Here is a 14,825-nt window from a genome sequence, read left to right as displayed (position 1 = left end):
AAATTCATTTAATCTGAATATTATGAAAAAAAGAAATTTATTTATTTATTTCACAGATTTTTTAACAGAATAATATCTCAGCAAATTAGTAAATATACTATAAATGTATATTAAACTTGGATTACTTGAAAGTCTAATAACCCATGTGTTCTTGACATACAGAGCATTCTTGTCAATGAAGTTGTTCAAATTAATGGGAGTCTTATAGAAAAGAAGTAAAAAGAAACTACAAAAAAAATGTTTTTATTTGAATATAAGATTCACTTTTCTCATATTTTAGTAGCTCTGAAAAATAATATGCATCTTCAATTTGATGTAATATGTCATAATTTTATGACCTCTAAGGCCATGCATCTTACTTCTCTGTCATCTTACTATCTTGTCTTAATTCCATTGTATAATTTTAATGATTTTATTAGATTAATATCTGTAATAGTAAATATTGAAGAGATCAACTTTGCTCAATCTCGTAACAGTAATATCATAAGTACTTGGATAAAAATCTCAGAAAAACTTACACAGCACTCTTTCAAGAAATGCATTTGCAATGCTTCAAATAGCAATGAGGATGATTGCATGTAAGAAAATGTGATAATCAAATCCAGTGTAGATTCAAAAAAGCTTAACATGGAAAGTAAAGAGATTTCCAACTTTAATACCAAGATAGTGGTTGAACAGACCTCCTATTGCTGCTCTTGCACAGTAGAGGAAACTTAATCCAACATCGAGGTTGTGTATTTTGTGAGAGGAAATTATTAGTTCTCGGTGGTTTTCAGGAGCTAGTTTTATACCTTCTTTTTCTCATATTCAGCCAGAATGGTATTTTTTATTTGCTTATGCTATTTCACATTCTATTCCAAATAAGTTGGGGGAGTATTGGTTTAATCTGTTTTAATTTTAATGTTTTTGAGCTTTATCATGAGTGATATATAACTTACCTTACTGTGCAATAAATTTGTCTCAAGTTCTTTCTTTTTTCAAAAAAAAAATTCATGGGCAAGCATTTAGATTTTAAGGGACATCTTAGATTCGATGGTGTCTTATATTTGAGTAAATATGATGTATTAAAAGATTTTTTTACTATTCAGTACCTGGTACAGTACATATATATTAAAATGGGTAGTAAATATTAATTTTATAATTCATCATGTTTTCAAGACAATAATTTTTTGATTTCTTTTTCTTTTTGGCTGCAGCATTTAGCAGAAAAATAAACAAATCTAATTCAAAATAAGTTGAATTTGGATTAGCAAGAATGCACTGTATATATTTTATATTATAACAGCTGAAATTGTATCCATTGCATTTTATTCTATATCTTAATATATCCTTGCTAATTTAAACATACATATAGATTCAAATTAACCAAACTGCATTGTATAAACAATGAAATTCCTATATAATTTCCCAAATCATTTATCAGAATGGATACAGAAACAATAATATAAAACCTCCTCCTCCTTGAACTAAAAATTTGTAAATTCCATTAAACTTGGAATCACAAGCATCTCAGCACTTATGTATATACTGCTTATTTAAGGCATTCAAAAAATAATTTAAACAATTACAAAGTGTATTCCATTTTAGAATAGATCACAGTTATAATTTCAAATGCATATTCCACTTTTAAATTTTAATTCCAAACATTTAGAATGTGTAACTATAATAATTTTCAGTGTTCCATTTTAGAATATACAGTATGAATATGAGTATTGCAGTAGCTGAGGATGGCTTCAAGAAAACCAAAAAGTTTCTACAATAAATATTTTTTGGTTGCCTTAATAAATACATTTAATGCATTAAATGTATTTATTAAGCCATGTATTCATAAGTGTTCATAATTCATATTATAAAAATGTTCTGTAACAGATTTTTAATTAATAAATACATTTATTCATCAGGCTATAATAAAGCTAAATTAAATAAGCCTAATTATATAGCCCAATAATTCAGATGATCATTTGATATTACTTGAAAATCAGGTTTGTGCATTTTGTGCATTATTTTGATATATTTATTCAAATATTAAAATCTGTTATCACTGCTCAATTATTATTTGTAATTAGTAATAACCCAAATATTTTCCACTTTATATTATTTTTATCGTCTTAAACTAAACAAGTTATTACTTTTTCCTGTCTCTAAAAATTTTACCTTTCAAGATATAAAAAGGAAATAAATTTATAATAAGAATGGATAATATTTCTTATATCTATTGGCATTTTACTACATATCTAATACATTAATTTTAAAGAAATAACAATCTGTAAAAGATATATTACCATATATTAGATTTATATGCAAGTTTTAAACAATAAACAAGCTTCACTATTAAGTGCATGTCATTTAGGAACTTTGGCATGTTTATTTATCATGTTTACATAACAATTAAAAACATTGTTTACAAAATATTAATGTGTTTAAAAACACTAACAGTTTATAAACAATAATCAAATGTCAATATACTTTTTAAAAAACACAATTAAACATAAACTGACAATTACCTTCATTAAACAAATAAAAACAGGTCTACGAAGAAGCAAAAGCAAAACATTTCTCAACCAAAATAAATACATATTATTTTATAAGATAATTTATCTTACTTCATTAAAAAAACCATTTAGAAATTTTTGTTAAATTGGTTAAATTTAGAAATAAATTGAATAGTAAAACAAAAACCACGTTATTTAAATTAAAATTAATTCAGATAAAATGTTATCACTTCATAAAATAATTTGACTGTTTTTTCATTAAAGAAACATATAAAAATATTAATTAAAGCATTTAAATTTAGGAATTAAATAAAAAAAATTCCATTAAGACGTGGAAATAAAAGCAAATTTCGGTAAAAACTTGTTGTTTTATAGTAAAATTTGCATATTTTACTTCAAAATCTGACATATTTTACTTAAAACATTGAAAATTAGGAATAAAACCGAACAAATGGCATCCAACAAGAAGCGAAGACAAAACAACTCTTGATTCGGCCAAAAAATTATCCAAAATGACATTAAAAAAACCTTAAAATTCTCATTTAAAAGTTGCAATAAACACAAACACATCAATCAAAAAGTGAAAACAAAAAAAAAACCATTCGATTTTAATTGAATTTTGATAAAATCTTATCATATTATAACGTAATTTGTACGTTTTCACGTCAAGTAAACGTATAAAAAAGTTTAAATTTAACGTTAAAATTTCAAACAAGAAAGAAATTGACGATATTTTAAACAATTCAAAAAAAAGGGGGGATTACGTAATTATTTCTCCCATAAAACAGCTGATTGTTGCATTATATAAAAATTAACGTATAATTAGTTTTAAAAAGCATATAATAATCCACTTTTCCATATTTAAAATCGAAAACAACTTCACATTTGTTTTCTGTGGGCGTTGTATATTTAGAACAATAGTTTATTTTTAAAAAATTTAAATCTATTTCTAAATTCAAATTAATCGTTATTATTTTTATAATTAAGCTTTATTAAGTAAGCGCCCATTGAATTAACTTAGTGGAAAATTTAATTTCCGAAAAGATTTATAATGTTTATTTTATAATTTTTTAAATCTTTCGAGTTAAAATAATGTTTGGGCCTTTAAAAAAATGAATTAAAACGTTATTTAAACGAGATATTTTCAAAAACATCGGAAAATATTCAATCGAAGGTCGACGATCTCCTTGCTTTAGAACGTTAGGCCTAGAGTCGTTTGATAAGTAGCCCTAACTTCAAAACGTCATATTTACGTAATCACCATCGATTACGTTTATTTTTTAAATCAAGTCGGTTGTTTTTATCATTTATATTCATTCTGGCTATAAATTTAAATCTATTAATCGTTGTTTACAACTCACCGACATAATATATTCGGCGATCTTGTCGGGTTGCCTTCCGCCATCTTGGATGGAGATAACCTCGGCGGAAGATTCGGATTAATCTCGAAGCCGCGTCACGTGATCCGGCCGACAGACGATGATGATGTGGATCTTATTCATTTGATCATGTTATTTTATTAACGAATCTTGGAAGGTAACGACACGCGTGTTAAAAAAAACGTGAGTATTTTATTATTTATTCTTACCGAATTTCATTGTTTTATATGAATTTTAAAGGGTGCAGCGCGTACGTTTTCGATAAAATTATTTGCAAAGTTCGTCTGTTTCGTTTGGTTTGCGATGTTTACCTTCTGCGGTCGTGTGTTTCGGGCCTTTAAATTTATTTAAAAATTGGAATTTTTATGCGTGTGAGTACTCTGTCGATAAATTTAAAGTCTATTTAACAACTTTATACAGTTTTTTTCTCTATAAAATTCTTTAATTTAGTGATAATTCGCGATTTTTTTTACTCTTGTATAATGGATTTGTACAAGTCGATCCCCCTATAACACTGTTGATTTTTCCGTTTTATATGAATTCCATGTTATACAAGTCACTTACATTTTACAAATAAGTGTGCTGGGCTGTGAACGGCTCACGTATTTGTAAAATCTAAGTGACTCGTATAACATGGAATTCGTATAAAATGGAAAAACAACCAGTGTTATAGGGGGGTCGACTTGTACAGAGTGTAACCGTATGAAGATGTTTTCGGGAGCATAATTTATATTTTAATCCCCAAAAGAAAGCTTTAATAAGAAACAGTGATTTGTCTTAATGCAGATTTCTTTACAGTCATTGGGGATCGTCTATTTACATTGTCTTTAATTCACGTGAATCATGTACAAGTCGACCCCCTATAACACTGTTGATTATTCCGTTTTATATGAAATCCACGTTGTACGAGTCACTTAGATTTTACAAATATTGAGCCATTCACAGCCTGGCGCATGTATTTGTAAAATCCAAGTGACTCGTACAACATGGAATTCATATAAAACGGAATAATCAACAGTGTTATAGGGGGTCGAGTGTATATGAAAAAAAAAAATGCAAATCTAGAAACACATGCACGTGATGTGGATAAAAGTGTAGCTCTGAATATGGCAGTTGGATATCTTCGGGATAAGATTGTAGATGTGATTGACACTGTTGGGACCCTAACAGAGATATGGAGCACGCCCTTAGGAGCAAAAATGTCAAAGGAAAAGTATTTCTATATGTGACCCTTCATAAGATATAGTCTCCCAAAATTGCCCTACTCCCAGGAATTATGTTGCACACTCCACTAATCTTATCGTGTGTTTAACAGATAATCCAGCACGATGGTCAGACATTCTAATGATATTTATTAGTAAAGAATAAAGAAATGTTTGACGTGCAACTCTGCGAGATGGTCTCCTCCAAATGTAAAACCCCAGTGGCGGCAAATCTGGTTGCCGTCTTGCTTGCGTACGTCATGTTTGCAAGCAAATTTGTTTTAGGCATAGTCATTGGTGTCTTTAATATAAATAATAAATGCATTAACTTCTGACCGAAAACAGATTTTATCTTGAACCAGTACAACTGCCTATTCTCCATGCTCCACGTGTAGTTGTGCATTTTGGTGCTCGCTACTGCTCTCACCGCGACGACTACGTGGGGAAAGGCCCCACACCCTGTAAAATTATATAACATTAAATACTTTATGAACAGTCGAGTGGTCTACTCAAAGTTGGCATAATCACATGGGCTGAATAGTTAAATATGATAGTCTTAGCAGAGCATGCAGAATGGCTCCCAATCGTGCCCAATTCCAGTTGGGGCTATATCTCACAAAGGGTCACATGTAGAGATATTGTTCCTTTGACTTTTTTTGCTCCTACAGGCATGCTCTACAGCTCTGTTAAGATCTCAACAGCATCATTCACATCTGCAATTGTGCCCTTTTCAGAGTTGTAGACCATACCCATAAGAATAAAAATGTCAAAAAAACAAATATAATTCCCTGAAATCAGCCTATCTTCTATCTCTTTACTAGAGATAGCTAAAAGCTCATAAAACATGAGAAACACCATCACATCAACTATGTACTAATTTGACTCAACATTTCCAAAACACGTATAATTTTTTGGGAATAATCCATATAAACTATGCTACAAACAAAAAATTGTAGGATTACTTACTGAGTGTGCACCATTCGACGACGCCATTGCTTAAGCTTGTTTTCGTCGTGGAGTGGTGCATCGAACGGTGGGTGCATGCTTCCTGATAAATTATTTTTTTGCAAAATATTTGCTGAACTTTGGAGACATCATTAATATAAATATAATTTTTATGGCTGTTAAATAATAAATGGTTTTTAGTAGGTCCACTGCTCATTTAAACTCATCGGTTTGTGCAATATCCGCTATTGGTCTAGATTCGACCAATCCTGTTGTGACACAAGTCAACGATGACGTTTTACGGTATTTTACAAGTTTCTTTTAGGGTCTTTATACAAATACTGTTGCAATATTTTTGCCGCTATATACGAATTCGTATTATATGAACCTGTTTTATAGGGAGGTCTACTGTATTATGTTCAACATTTTTATAATATACGAGTATATTGGATAATATATAAGTATACAGATACATTAAACTAAATCAAGAATGAGAAATATAACATTTAGACTGGTAAAGAAAAAGGTTGTTTATTTTGCCATATTGACTAATTTATTATTTTTCATCTCTGTTATAAACTGAATCACTCCTTACAAAAAAATCACTTCTATTAAGTTAGCATTTACTGAAGCTCTTAAATCATATTTAATAATAATAAGAGCAGAAAATAAACACTCTACTGAAACTTGGTTAGTGGCAATGCTGTGACAATGCTGTATCTTGGATAATGTCTGGATAGTGAAATATTGCCATTTTAACATCCAAACTTAGAGTAGTCAATGTGATTTATTTTTTCCAATGCATGGTAAATATCATCTTCAAATTTTGTAAGATTTCCTTTTCTCTCTGTACTCATATAGAACTCAAGCTTAATTTTGAGGGTAGAGACAAGTTTTATAAAAATCTAGCAGATGAGCCATATGTTGCTCGGGCAAAAAGTAACAATAACGAAGATTAAGATTATTGGATTATAACCAATCTTACCCATTTTCACTGGGTGCAAGAATTAGGTCCTCTCCTCTTCCAAGATTAATTAGAGAATTTTTAGATAGGTCTAAAACTATGTTCAATTTTTTGCAAAAACACAAAAAAACCACATCTATAATAGTACAGTAGAAATGGAGTTCTTCAAGATAATCCTTAACCTTCTCCCTCTCCCCCTGTGAGAGGAATTTCAAAAAATCCCTTCTTAGTGTACGGTACATTCTAAACCACTAAATGATTGCGTAAATATCGGGCTATAATATGGCTAATTAAATGATTGGTATAAATTCGGTACATTCTTATGACATATCCTAACTGCACCAAATTTCAACTTTCAACACCTAACCATTTGAACTCTGAGCTTATTATTATTATTATTAATCCATCTCAATTATATTATAAGATTTGTGAATGCTAATAGCAAGTAAAATATTCATTAAGTCCAACCACACTGGAGATATGACACATGATCCCTTCTATGTCTCTACCCTGTCAACCTTTAAGAACCAATATTTAATAGCATTAATGCCCATTATACACATGCTACTGTGCCAAATTTTTTTTCTTAAACTTTACTCATTCTGAGATATTTTTAATATTTCAGAACAGAATAAAGAAATTAAACAAATTAGATGCCAGCATATGTGCGAAATTCCCTTTATTTGATAGTTTTGGGTTAAAGAGATCTTCAAACATATAGATTTGCAAAAAACTCAGAGGGTCAAATGTGACATGATTCAAATACTTTTTCATTTTTTATATACATAACAAGTTGGAAAAGTAAAAAGGAGTTGCAGTCAGGGAGATTTTTGAAGACTCCAACTTCAACTAAAACACCAAATCTTCACCACTCTGACTCCACAGCCTTGGTTGCATGTTTAACAAGCTGATTTTGGAGAGCTGTATCTTGCAAAGGGTCATATGTACACCATCAGTTCTTTTTGACTCTTTTACTCCTATAGTTCTGATAAGGTCCCAACCATCTTATTCAGAGCTGCACTGTTATCCATGAGGTGTGCCATACAGGGCTGACAAGAATTTGTATCAAACCCAAGATAGAGGGGACCCCTTTTGCCCCTTAGCAGGCCTGTTTGCTATCTTATTTTTTGAACAAATGAAATATGTGGAATGTTTCTTTATTAACAACTAGCTTACCCATCGCGCATTGCTGCAATCTCGGAAGAAAGGAAATTCAAGCAAACTTATTATAATAAAATTCAATTTACATTTTATTATTTTTATTGAAACTTATTATTATTATTATTATTCANTGTAGCTCAATGAGACGTTTTTTGAGGGCCTCGTATTTTTCGCTGGCCGGTGGGTGTAGAATTAAGTCACTAACTGAGTTGAGCACCTCGGACTCGATTGCTGAAATCACGTGGTTGAATTTTGTGGAGTCTGCGGATATCCCGGAGATGGCAAATTGTGCCTCGAGTTGCGCGAACCATAACGTCGGATTCGGCTTCCAAAACGGCGGAGGCTTAACAGCGACTCGAGTTACGTTGACGGCCATTGTTTCTGGCTGGTCGCTGAGCGGCATGCTGATTTTCAGAACAAAGGATGAGAGCCCAAAAAAAAATCGGTTAAATGTGAAACGCACGAATTGTTCGATAGCCGGGCGTACGAGTAGAGAGTTCCGATGAGCGAGAAAAAAAAATGATACGCTTACCTAGCGTAAGTGCGGGAAGTTACTCGACCTTTGTTCTGTGGCCATGTGGTTGCTCCAAAAAATATCACAAAATAAAATATGCGGTGAATCCGATTTTGCGGATGGAACAAAAACCGTTGAAATTAATGGCGTGAATGTCCAGATGAAATTGGATTGAGGTTGGATCACGTTCGGGTCACCAATGTGGCGACTAGTTGCCAACAAAAGAGTTCAGGTAGCACAATTGAATAGGAGTCCGTACTCTAGACGAGGAGTCGACAAAAGGACGAAGGCACGTGTTCGAATCGGTCTTTTAAAACCTCCGAACTCCCTCTGGTGGCGATCGGACGAAGTGCGAAATTGGTCGCCACAAAGTGATTACAAGTCGCCAACCCTTTGTCTTTTGGACTGAGAATCCACCTTTGGAAACAGTTGTTAGTGTGTCAACCTTAGCTAGAAAATCTTCATCTTTTCAAAATAATACAATATTATTAATGTGTTGTCTTCAAAAACTATGCATTTATGACCAATATTAAAAATCCCAAGTTGGCTTGTACAGAATCTCACTTTAACAGATTGCTCAGGCTGCCAAAAATCATTCATTATATTGCAAACAACTGATTTCCCACATCCAGGAAATATCCATTATTCAAAAAATTGCTGTTTTTAACCCTTACATATAAGAACAGTACACAAAACAGTACATACTGTAAGCATAAAAACAGTACATACTGTAAGCATAAAAAGAGGCAAATTACATATGTTCATTAGCATTTTGCTTGACTTCACAATTTGTTAAAAAAATTTTCATCCATCTTTGTTTCTTTCAATGCCGCTTTTCTATCTGTTGAATACAACATGACTAGATATTAGCAATGTCATGCAATAGTACAGTTTGTTTATGCTGAAACTCGTCAGGAAGGTCTTCACGACTTGGAAATACACACTTTTCCAATTCACATTTCCAATGTTTAGTTAATATTTGCAATATTTTTTCTGGAAATTTGTAGTTTGATGAAGCACTTATTACATTTGGGATATGTACAATTGAAGATTTGCACAAAGAGAGTCAGCCAGCTGATACGATTGAGGAGGAGTCACCTAAATTCCTGTTATGGATTTGTGGAAATACTTGATGGCCTTGCACTGCAAGGCCATAAAGTATTTCCACAAATCCATAACAGGAATTTAGAACACCATTTTATAGAAAAAATACAAAAGATTTGGCAAAATTTTTTCTAGGGACAACCCCACTGTTAAGGGTGAGAAGAGGGCAATTAAAATCCTACAACATAAACTCAAATTTGTACAGATGCCTTGCCCAGTCCAGTCCATACATTATGGTAATGAATTCATCACTGACTGCAATCACAGTCATTTAAGTTCTGTGGATGTATTTATTGATGATGGCATTCTTTATCTACTAGGTTGAGACAGTGTGACATGATGAAAACAGGTAAACCAATTTATTTGTTTAACCCCCTTCTTATCATACCACAGAATAGAAATAACCAACATTACAGTAGAGCATCGATTATTCGACCCCCGATTAACCATCACATCGGTTAACCGACCGTTCTAGTCGGCAAATTTCAAATGTTCGCTAGTGATGTGGCGCTACAATATTAGGCTATATCTTGGCTACTTTAATATTATTTTTGTTAAATTTTTGCGTGTTTTAGCTGGCATCAATGGCTCGACCATGAAAGGGATGCCAGTATTTAAACGAGGCTTAATTTTCTAATTATGAGTGGTTGTTTGTTTCGTGAGCAATAAAATAATTTTAAAATAATTTTTAACGATACAATAGCATTGATTATTATTTAAAGAAAAAATTTGTTAGGCTAAACATCAATGAATGAAAATTCAATGCAAAGTTGGTTAATAGATATATACTAATATCCTAATATACTATACTAATAATGTATTTTTTTCCTTCTTTTCAGTTATCCGACCAACCTGAGTCCCCAATTGAGTCGGATAATCAATACTCTACTGTACTTCTATTCTGTATGGTGTACCGTACATCACATACTATCAGCTGCTATTAAATAATCATTAAGTCCAGAAATTCATAAAATTTGCTGGGCAGAAATTTTAATACTGTATTAATTAAAATCAAAAGTTGAAGGCATCATTAAGCTATTGAATATGAATATTGTTTTGTTCAAGAACAAATAAAATGTTAAAAAGAGTCCTATAAATAAGGTTATATATAATAATGATATATAAAAATCTGAATGTTATGTAATAATTTAATGGTGGTAAACAGAGTTTTGATAAATATATTCTGTTTATATATTTATCAAAAACTCAACTTTATTTTCTCCAATTAACTCCTATAAGTATATCAAACATTCCGAAATTATAAATATATAAATACATAACCAAATAATCGGGCTATACATTTGAATAGAACTGGCCCAGGATGGGGCTTGAACCCTTGACCTCTTCTTGCTGTATAGTGTACTTGTCAGTTGTGTCACCTGGACTTCAAGCAAGCCTTTACTTTCAGATGTATTTAAATTTAGATATAACTTTATGTTGTTAAATCATGGCGCCAGCTGGGTACGACTCCTACACCCATGGACTTAGGCCATGAGTTTAAGAGTTTATTACCATGGCTTGGGTTGTTTATTACCACCACCAGAGGAGAATTCATTATTGGCATCATCGTTAGTATGATCAAGATTTGTAGGTTCTACGTTCCTGGAAGTAATAACTAACATGATATTAGTGAGACTCTGGGTTAACGCTGTGATGTGCTACATGAACACAGACAATTGTTGCTGTAAGGCAAAGAATTTTCTTTAGCTTACTGGAGCACCAGCCATTATAAAATCAATATTAGAGGTGTTAACTAATTTACAAACAATTACTAGACAACCACAGAATTTATAAGAATGAACAACGATCAGGAATATCAAAAGATAAATATCAAAAATAGAAAATACAGTAGAGCGTCAATTATCCAAAAGTGAATCATCCGAAAGAATTTCATTCAGCAAATTTAAATTTTCGCTGGTGCTGTGGCGCTGCAATCTTTGGCTATATCTTGGGCTACTCAAATATTTTACGTTTTTGATACTAAATTAACTTCTGAAGTATAATTTTTTATTGTTTTTATATTTTACAATATAATTATTTTGTTTGTACAAAATAAAAAAATAATTTTTAACAATACAATAGTCTTTGTTAGGATTACAATAGTCTTTGTTAGGCTTAACATCGAAGAAAATTCAATGCGAAGCGACACGCAATGGAGAAAAATTTCAACATGGGATAAATTAATATATTTTTTTGTACGTAATCGGTTATCCGAAACATCGATCTTCCGAACAACCCCAGTCCCCAATTGATTCGGATAATCAACGCTCTACTGTACTAATATCCATGACTTAACTGTCCCTGTTTAGATGCCAGTTATGTAACATCTTATCTATTTCTATCAAGAGTACATTTCCTAATAGTACATTTACTATACTATACCATAGCAAAATAATAAAGTTTTTTAGTTAATATTTGTACAGAACCTTGCTAGTTATTAGCTATCAGGGTTACTTACAATAGAGGTGTAGAATATTTTCAGGACCAAAAATTTCAACTGAACATACACAAAATTTCCCTGAAATTATTTTTTTGCTAGCAGACAAAATAAAGCAATTTATGAAATCACTTAATTGTTAATAATTATTGCTATGGAGTTTGGAAAATTTAAATTAAATAGGTCTTTGTTTGTAGTAAAAACAATTTAAGTAATTAAACTGTTTTTTCTACAAACAAAGGTTTTTGTGTGAATTTTTGAATATCCACAGCTGCAGTTTGTATTAACTATATTAAACTGACTTACCCTATAAATTGCTGTACAACACTAAATCAATAAATAAATAATTTTCAAAGTTAAAAGCACAGTTTAATTTAGCACTTATTGTCATTGTAGGATATTGTACACAATTATAATCTAGATGTAATACATTGAGTACTGTAATAGAAATAAAAGTGGTGTTAACACACAGGACAATAATTAAGGGACTTTTTGACATCAAAGTGTGCATCAATTTTTTGCAAAAAGATAAGCGTTTTTACAGTTTTCCACTAACTGTTTCATTATATTATTGTTGTTGTTATATGAAAACACAACAATATTTTTATAATGATTTAAAATATATTCAAATGTTAATATTTATTATTTTATAATAAATCTATGAAAAGATATGGAAAGTAAAGGATAATAATGCTTATAAGAGGATGATAAAACTCTTATTTATCTATTTCATCGAGACAATTTATTAACTTTCAAATTTTCTGTGTGGAGAATGAATGAATATTTCATTTGAATTCAAGCCAACATTAAATTTTACCCATTAAATAGTGTCAAAAAGAGTTGAAATAAAAATGTTTTTTTTTTCAGTTCTTTTTAAAGCTCTGTTTCAGTTTGTTTTTCATAAAAATTAAAATTGTGGTTTGATAAGCAAGATTGATTCATACCTAATGCAAGTGCATAACTGTGTAAGTAAGCAGTGATGTAATGAGTAACTGAACTGATCAAAGTAAACAGTGTTTCAATTTCAATTTTAAAACCCATGATTTTTTGCTATTTTTCCAATTAATATCTTTAGGCTTAGTCAAGATGCTATTTCAATATCATATTTTTGCAGCTATTGCCATAATATTAATTTTGTACCAGAAATTTCTCCAAGACTGCTTTAATTCCTCCCAGAACCTCATTTACGCAAACACTTATACTCTGCAATCTCTGTTGTACAGAAGAATTTGCACATCTCAGTTCAAGCTCTGAGTGGACTGCCTAACTTGATACTGCAACATCATCAAGCTTTCTCTTGCTGTTGTCACCAACATCAAAAGCAACTGAACCAGAGAAGAGGAGCAAGCTTGGAAGAAGCTGAGGTGCAACTATCCAAGTCATCACAGATTCATACTAGTCACATCTATATTAATCCTTTTGTTAAATTCTCACAATACAGTGGGTGATCGGTTAACGAACATAATCCATTCCAAGACTTTGTTCGTTAACCAATTATCGATTTACCATAGGTTTTTATGGGAATTTGATTAATTTGTTCCGGAGACTCCAAAAAATAAAAAAATAATAACTTTTTTACTATGTTTATTTATATGTAATAATAAAAATACACATATATGCAGTCTTGCATTTTTATTAGTCATGTTTTTTCCGTTTGTGGGGGTTAAAGAATCTGTCCAATGTTGATTGCTTTTCTCTTTTCTGCAGTATTTTTCAGAAGTAATTAATAGTATTGTAATTGTAGAGATCCCAACACCATTAACCCTATTCTAGTTTGGATGCCACTTGGTTGATCGTTGTTCTGACATCCTCCCACTTCTCCAAAAGATCTTTAGTAGCAAATGTTGACATTGATTCTCCCTCTTTCGTCTTCCTTTTTTTTGAATTGAGAGTTTTTTGAGTTCATCTGTCATCAGATCAGATTCATCTTCTTGATTATACTGTATCTTTCTTAGATAAGATTGAACTGCACCCTACTGTAGATTTTTTCAAGCCATACTGCCCAGCAGCATCAGACATCTTCTGCCCACTCTCTACCTTTGCTATTTTACCTTTCGAAAATAAAACTCGACGCAACACTTAATAAGTGCCCGCCCAACATTCTCACAAATACTATAAAAGAATTGTTTTTGTCAGAAAAATAAAAGGTTGACATTACAAGGGAGAATTTCAAAGTTCGGAGGAATAATATCTGATCAGTATATTCCAGGTTTGAGCGTCGATGTCGACATCTCCAGCACTCCGAAAAGTTTCGAATTGTTGCCTGAAGACAAGGGAAGATCAATTGGTATTTGCTATTTTCGTCGCTTCTTTTTATGTTTATTCAGTGAAGTGTTCATTATCCAAACATGTGTTCGTTGTCCAATCATAAAAACCTTTCACGAAAGTATTCGTTATCCGATCTGTTCATTAACCAATCACCCACTGTAGTATCAACCTTGAGGTTTTTCAATAATTTTATTAATTCTGAAAACTTTCTTTGTTAGTCTGTTGTCATTTTTTATACAGTAATCATAACTATAGACACTACAACATTACAGTGGTTAGTTATTATTTTGAAATTGTGTGCAAACACTATACTGCAGCATATAGAAGCCAAAATACAATTTAAGTAAATTAATATTTTG

The 14,825-nt window shown here is 31.4% G+C and overlaps 2 protein-coding genes across 6 annotated transcripts in view; one reads left to right on the top strand and one right to left on the bottom strand.

Annotated features, from left to right (window-relative positions):
* The window catches only part of LOC111638926 (E3 ubiquitin-protein ligase makorin-1-like), a 63,434-nt gene extending 59,467 nt beyond the window's left edge, over positions 1–3,967 (bottom strand). For both annotated transcript variants that reach the window (XM_023384703.1, XM_023384704.1), the window contains exon 1: positions 3,854–3,967. In XM_023384703.1, coding sequence (XP_023240471.1) covers positions 3,854–3,897 — 44 coding nt within the window. In that variant the 5' untranslated portion in view covers positions 3,898–3,967. The remainder of the gene's footprint in view (positions 1–3,853) is intronic.
* Positions 3,907–14,825, top strand: part of LOC111638924 (cysteine-rich with EGF-like domain protein 1) — a 41,441-nt gene continuing 30,522 nt past the window's right edge. For 3 of the 4 annotated variants that reach the window (XM_023384702.1, XM_023384699.1, XM_023384698.1), the window contains exon 1: positions 4,114–4,242. In XM_023384702.1, coding sequence (XP_023240470.1) covers positions 4,237–4,242 — 6 coding nt within the window. In that variant the 5' untranslated portion in view covers positions 4,114–4,236. Of the gene's footprint in view, positions 4,055–4,113; positions 4,243–14,825 lie in introns of those variants that run through there. The other variant, XM_023384701.1, reaches the window with a different exon arrangement.

This window comes from Centruroides sculpturatus, unplaced genomic scaffold (assembly GCF_000671375.1).
Source record: "Centruroides sculpturatus isolate CEXI.00-Female unplaced genomic scaffold, Cexi_2.0 scaffold1309, whole genome shotgun sequence".
Classification (NCBI taxonomy): Eukaryota; Metazoa; Arthropoda; class Arachnida; order Scorpiones; family Buthidae; genus Centruroides; species Centruroides sculpturatus.
The sequence above is the reverse complement of the archived record's forward strand: the minus strand, read 5'-3'. Positions and strand labels throughout refer to the sequence as shown.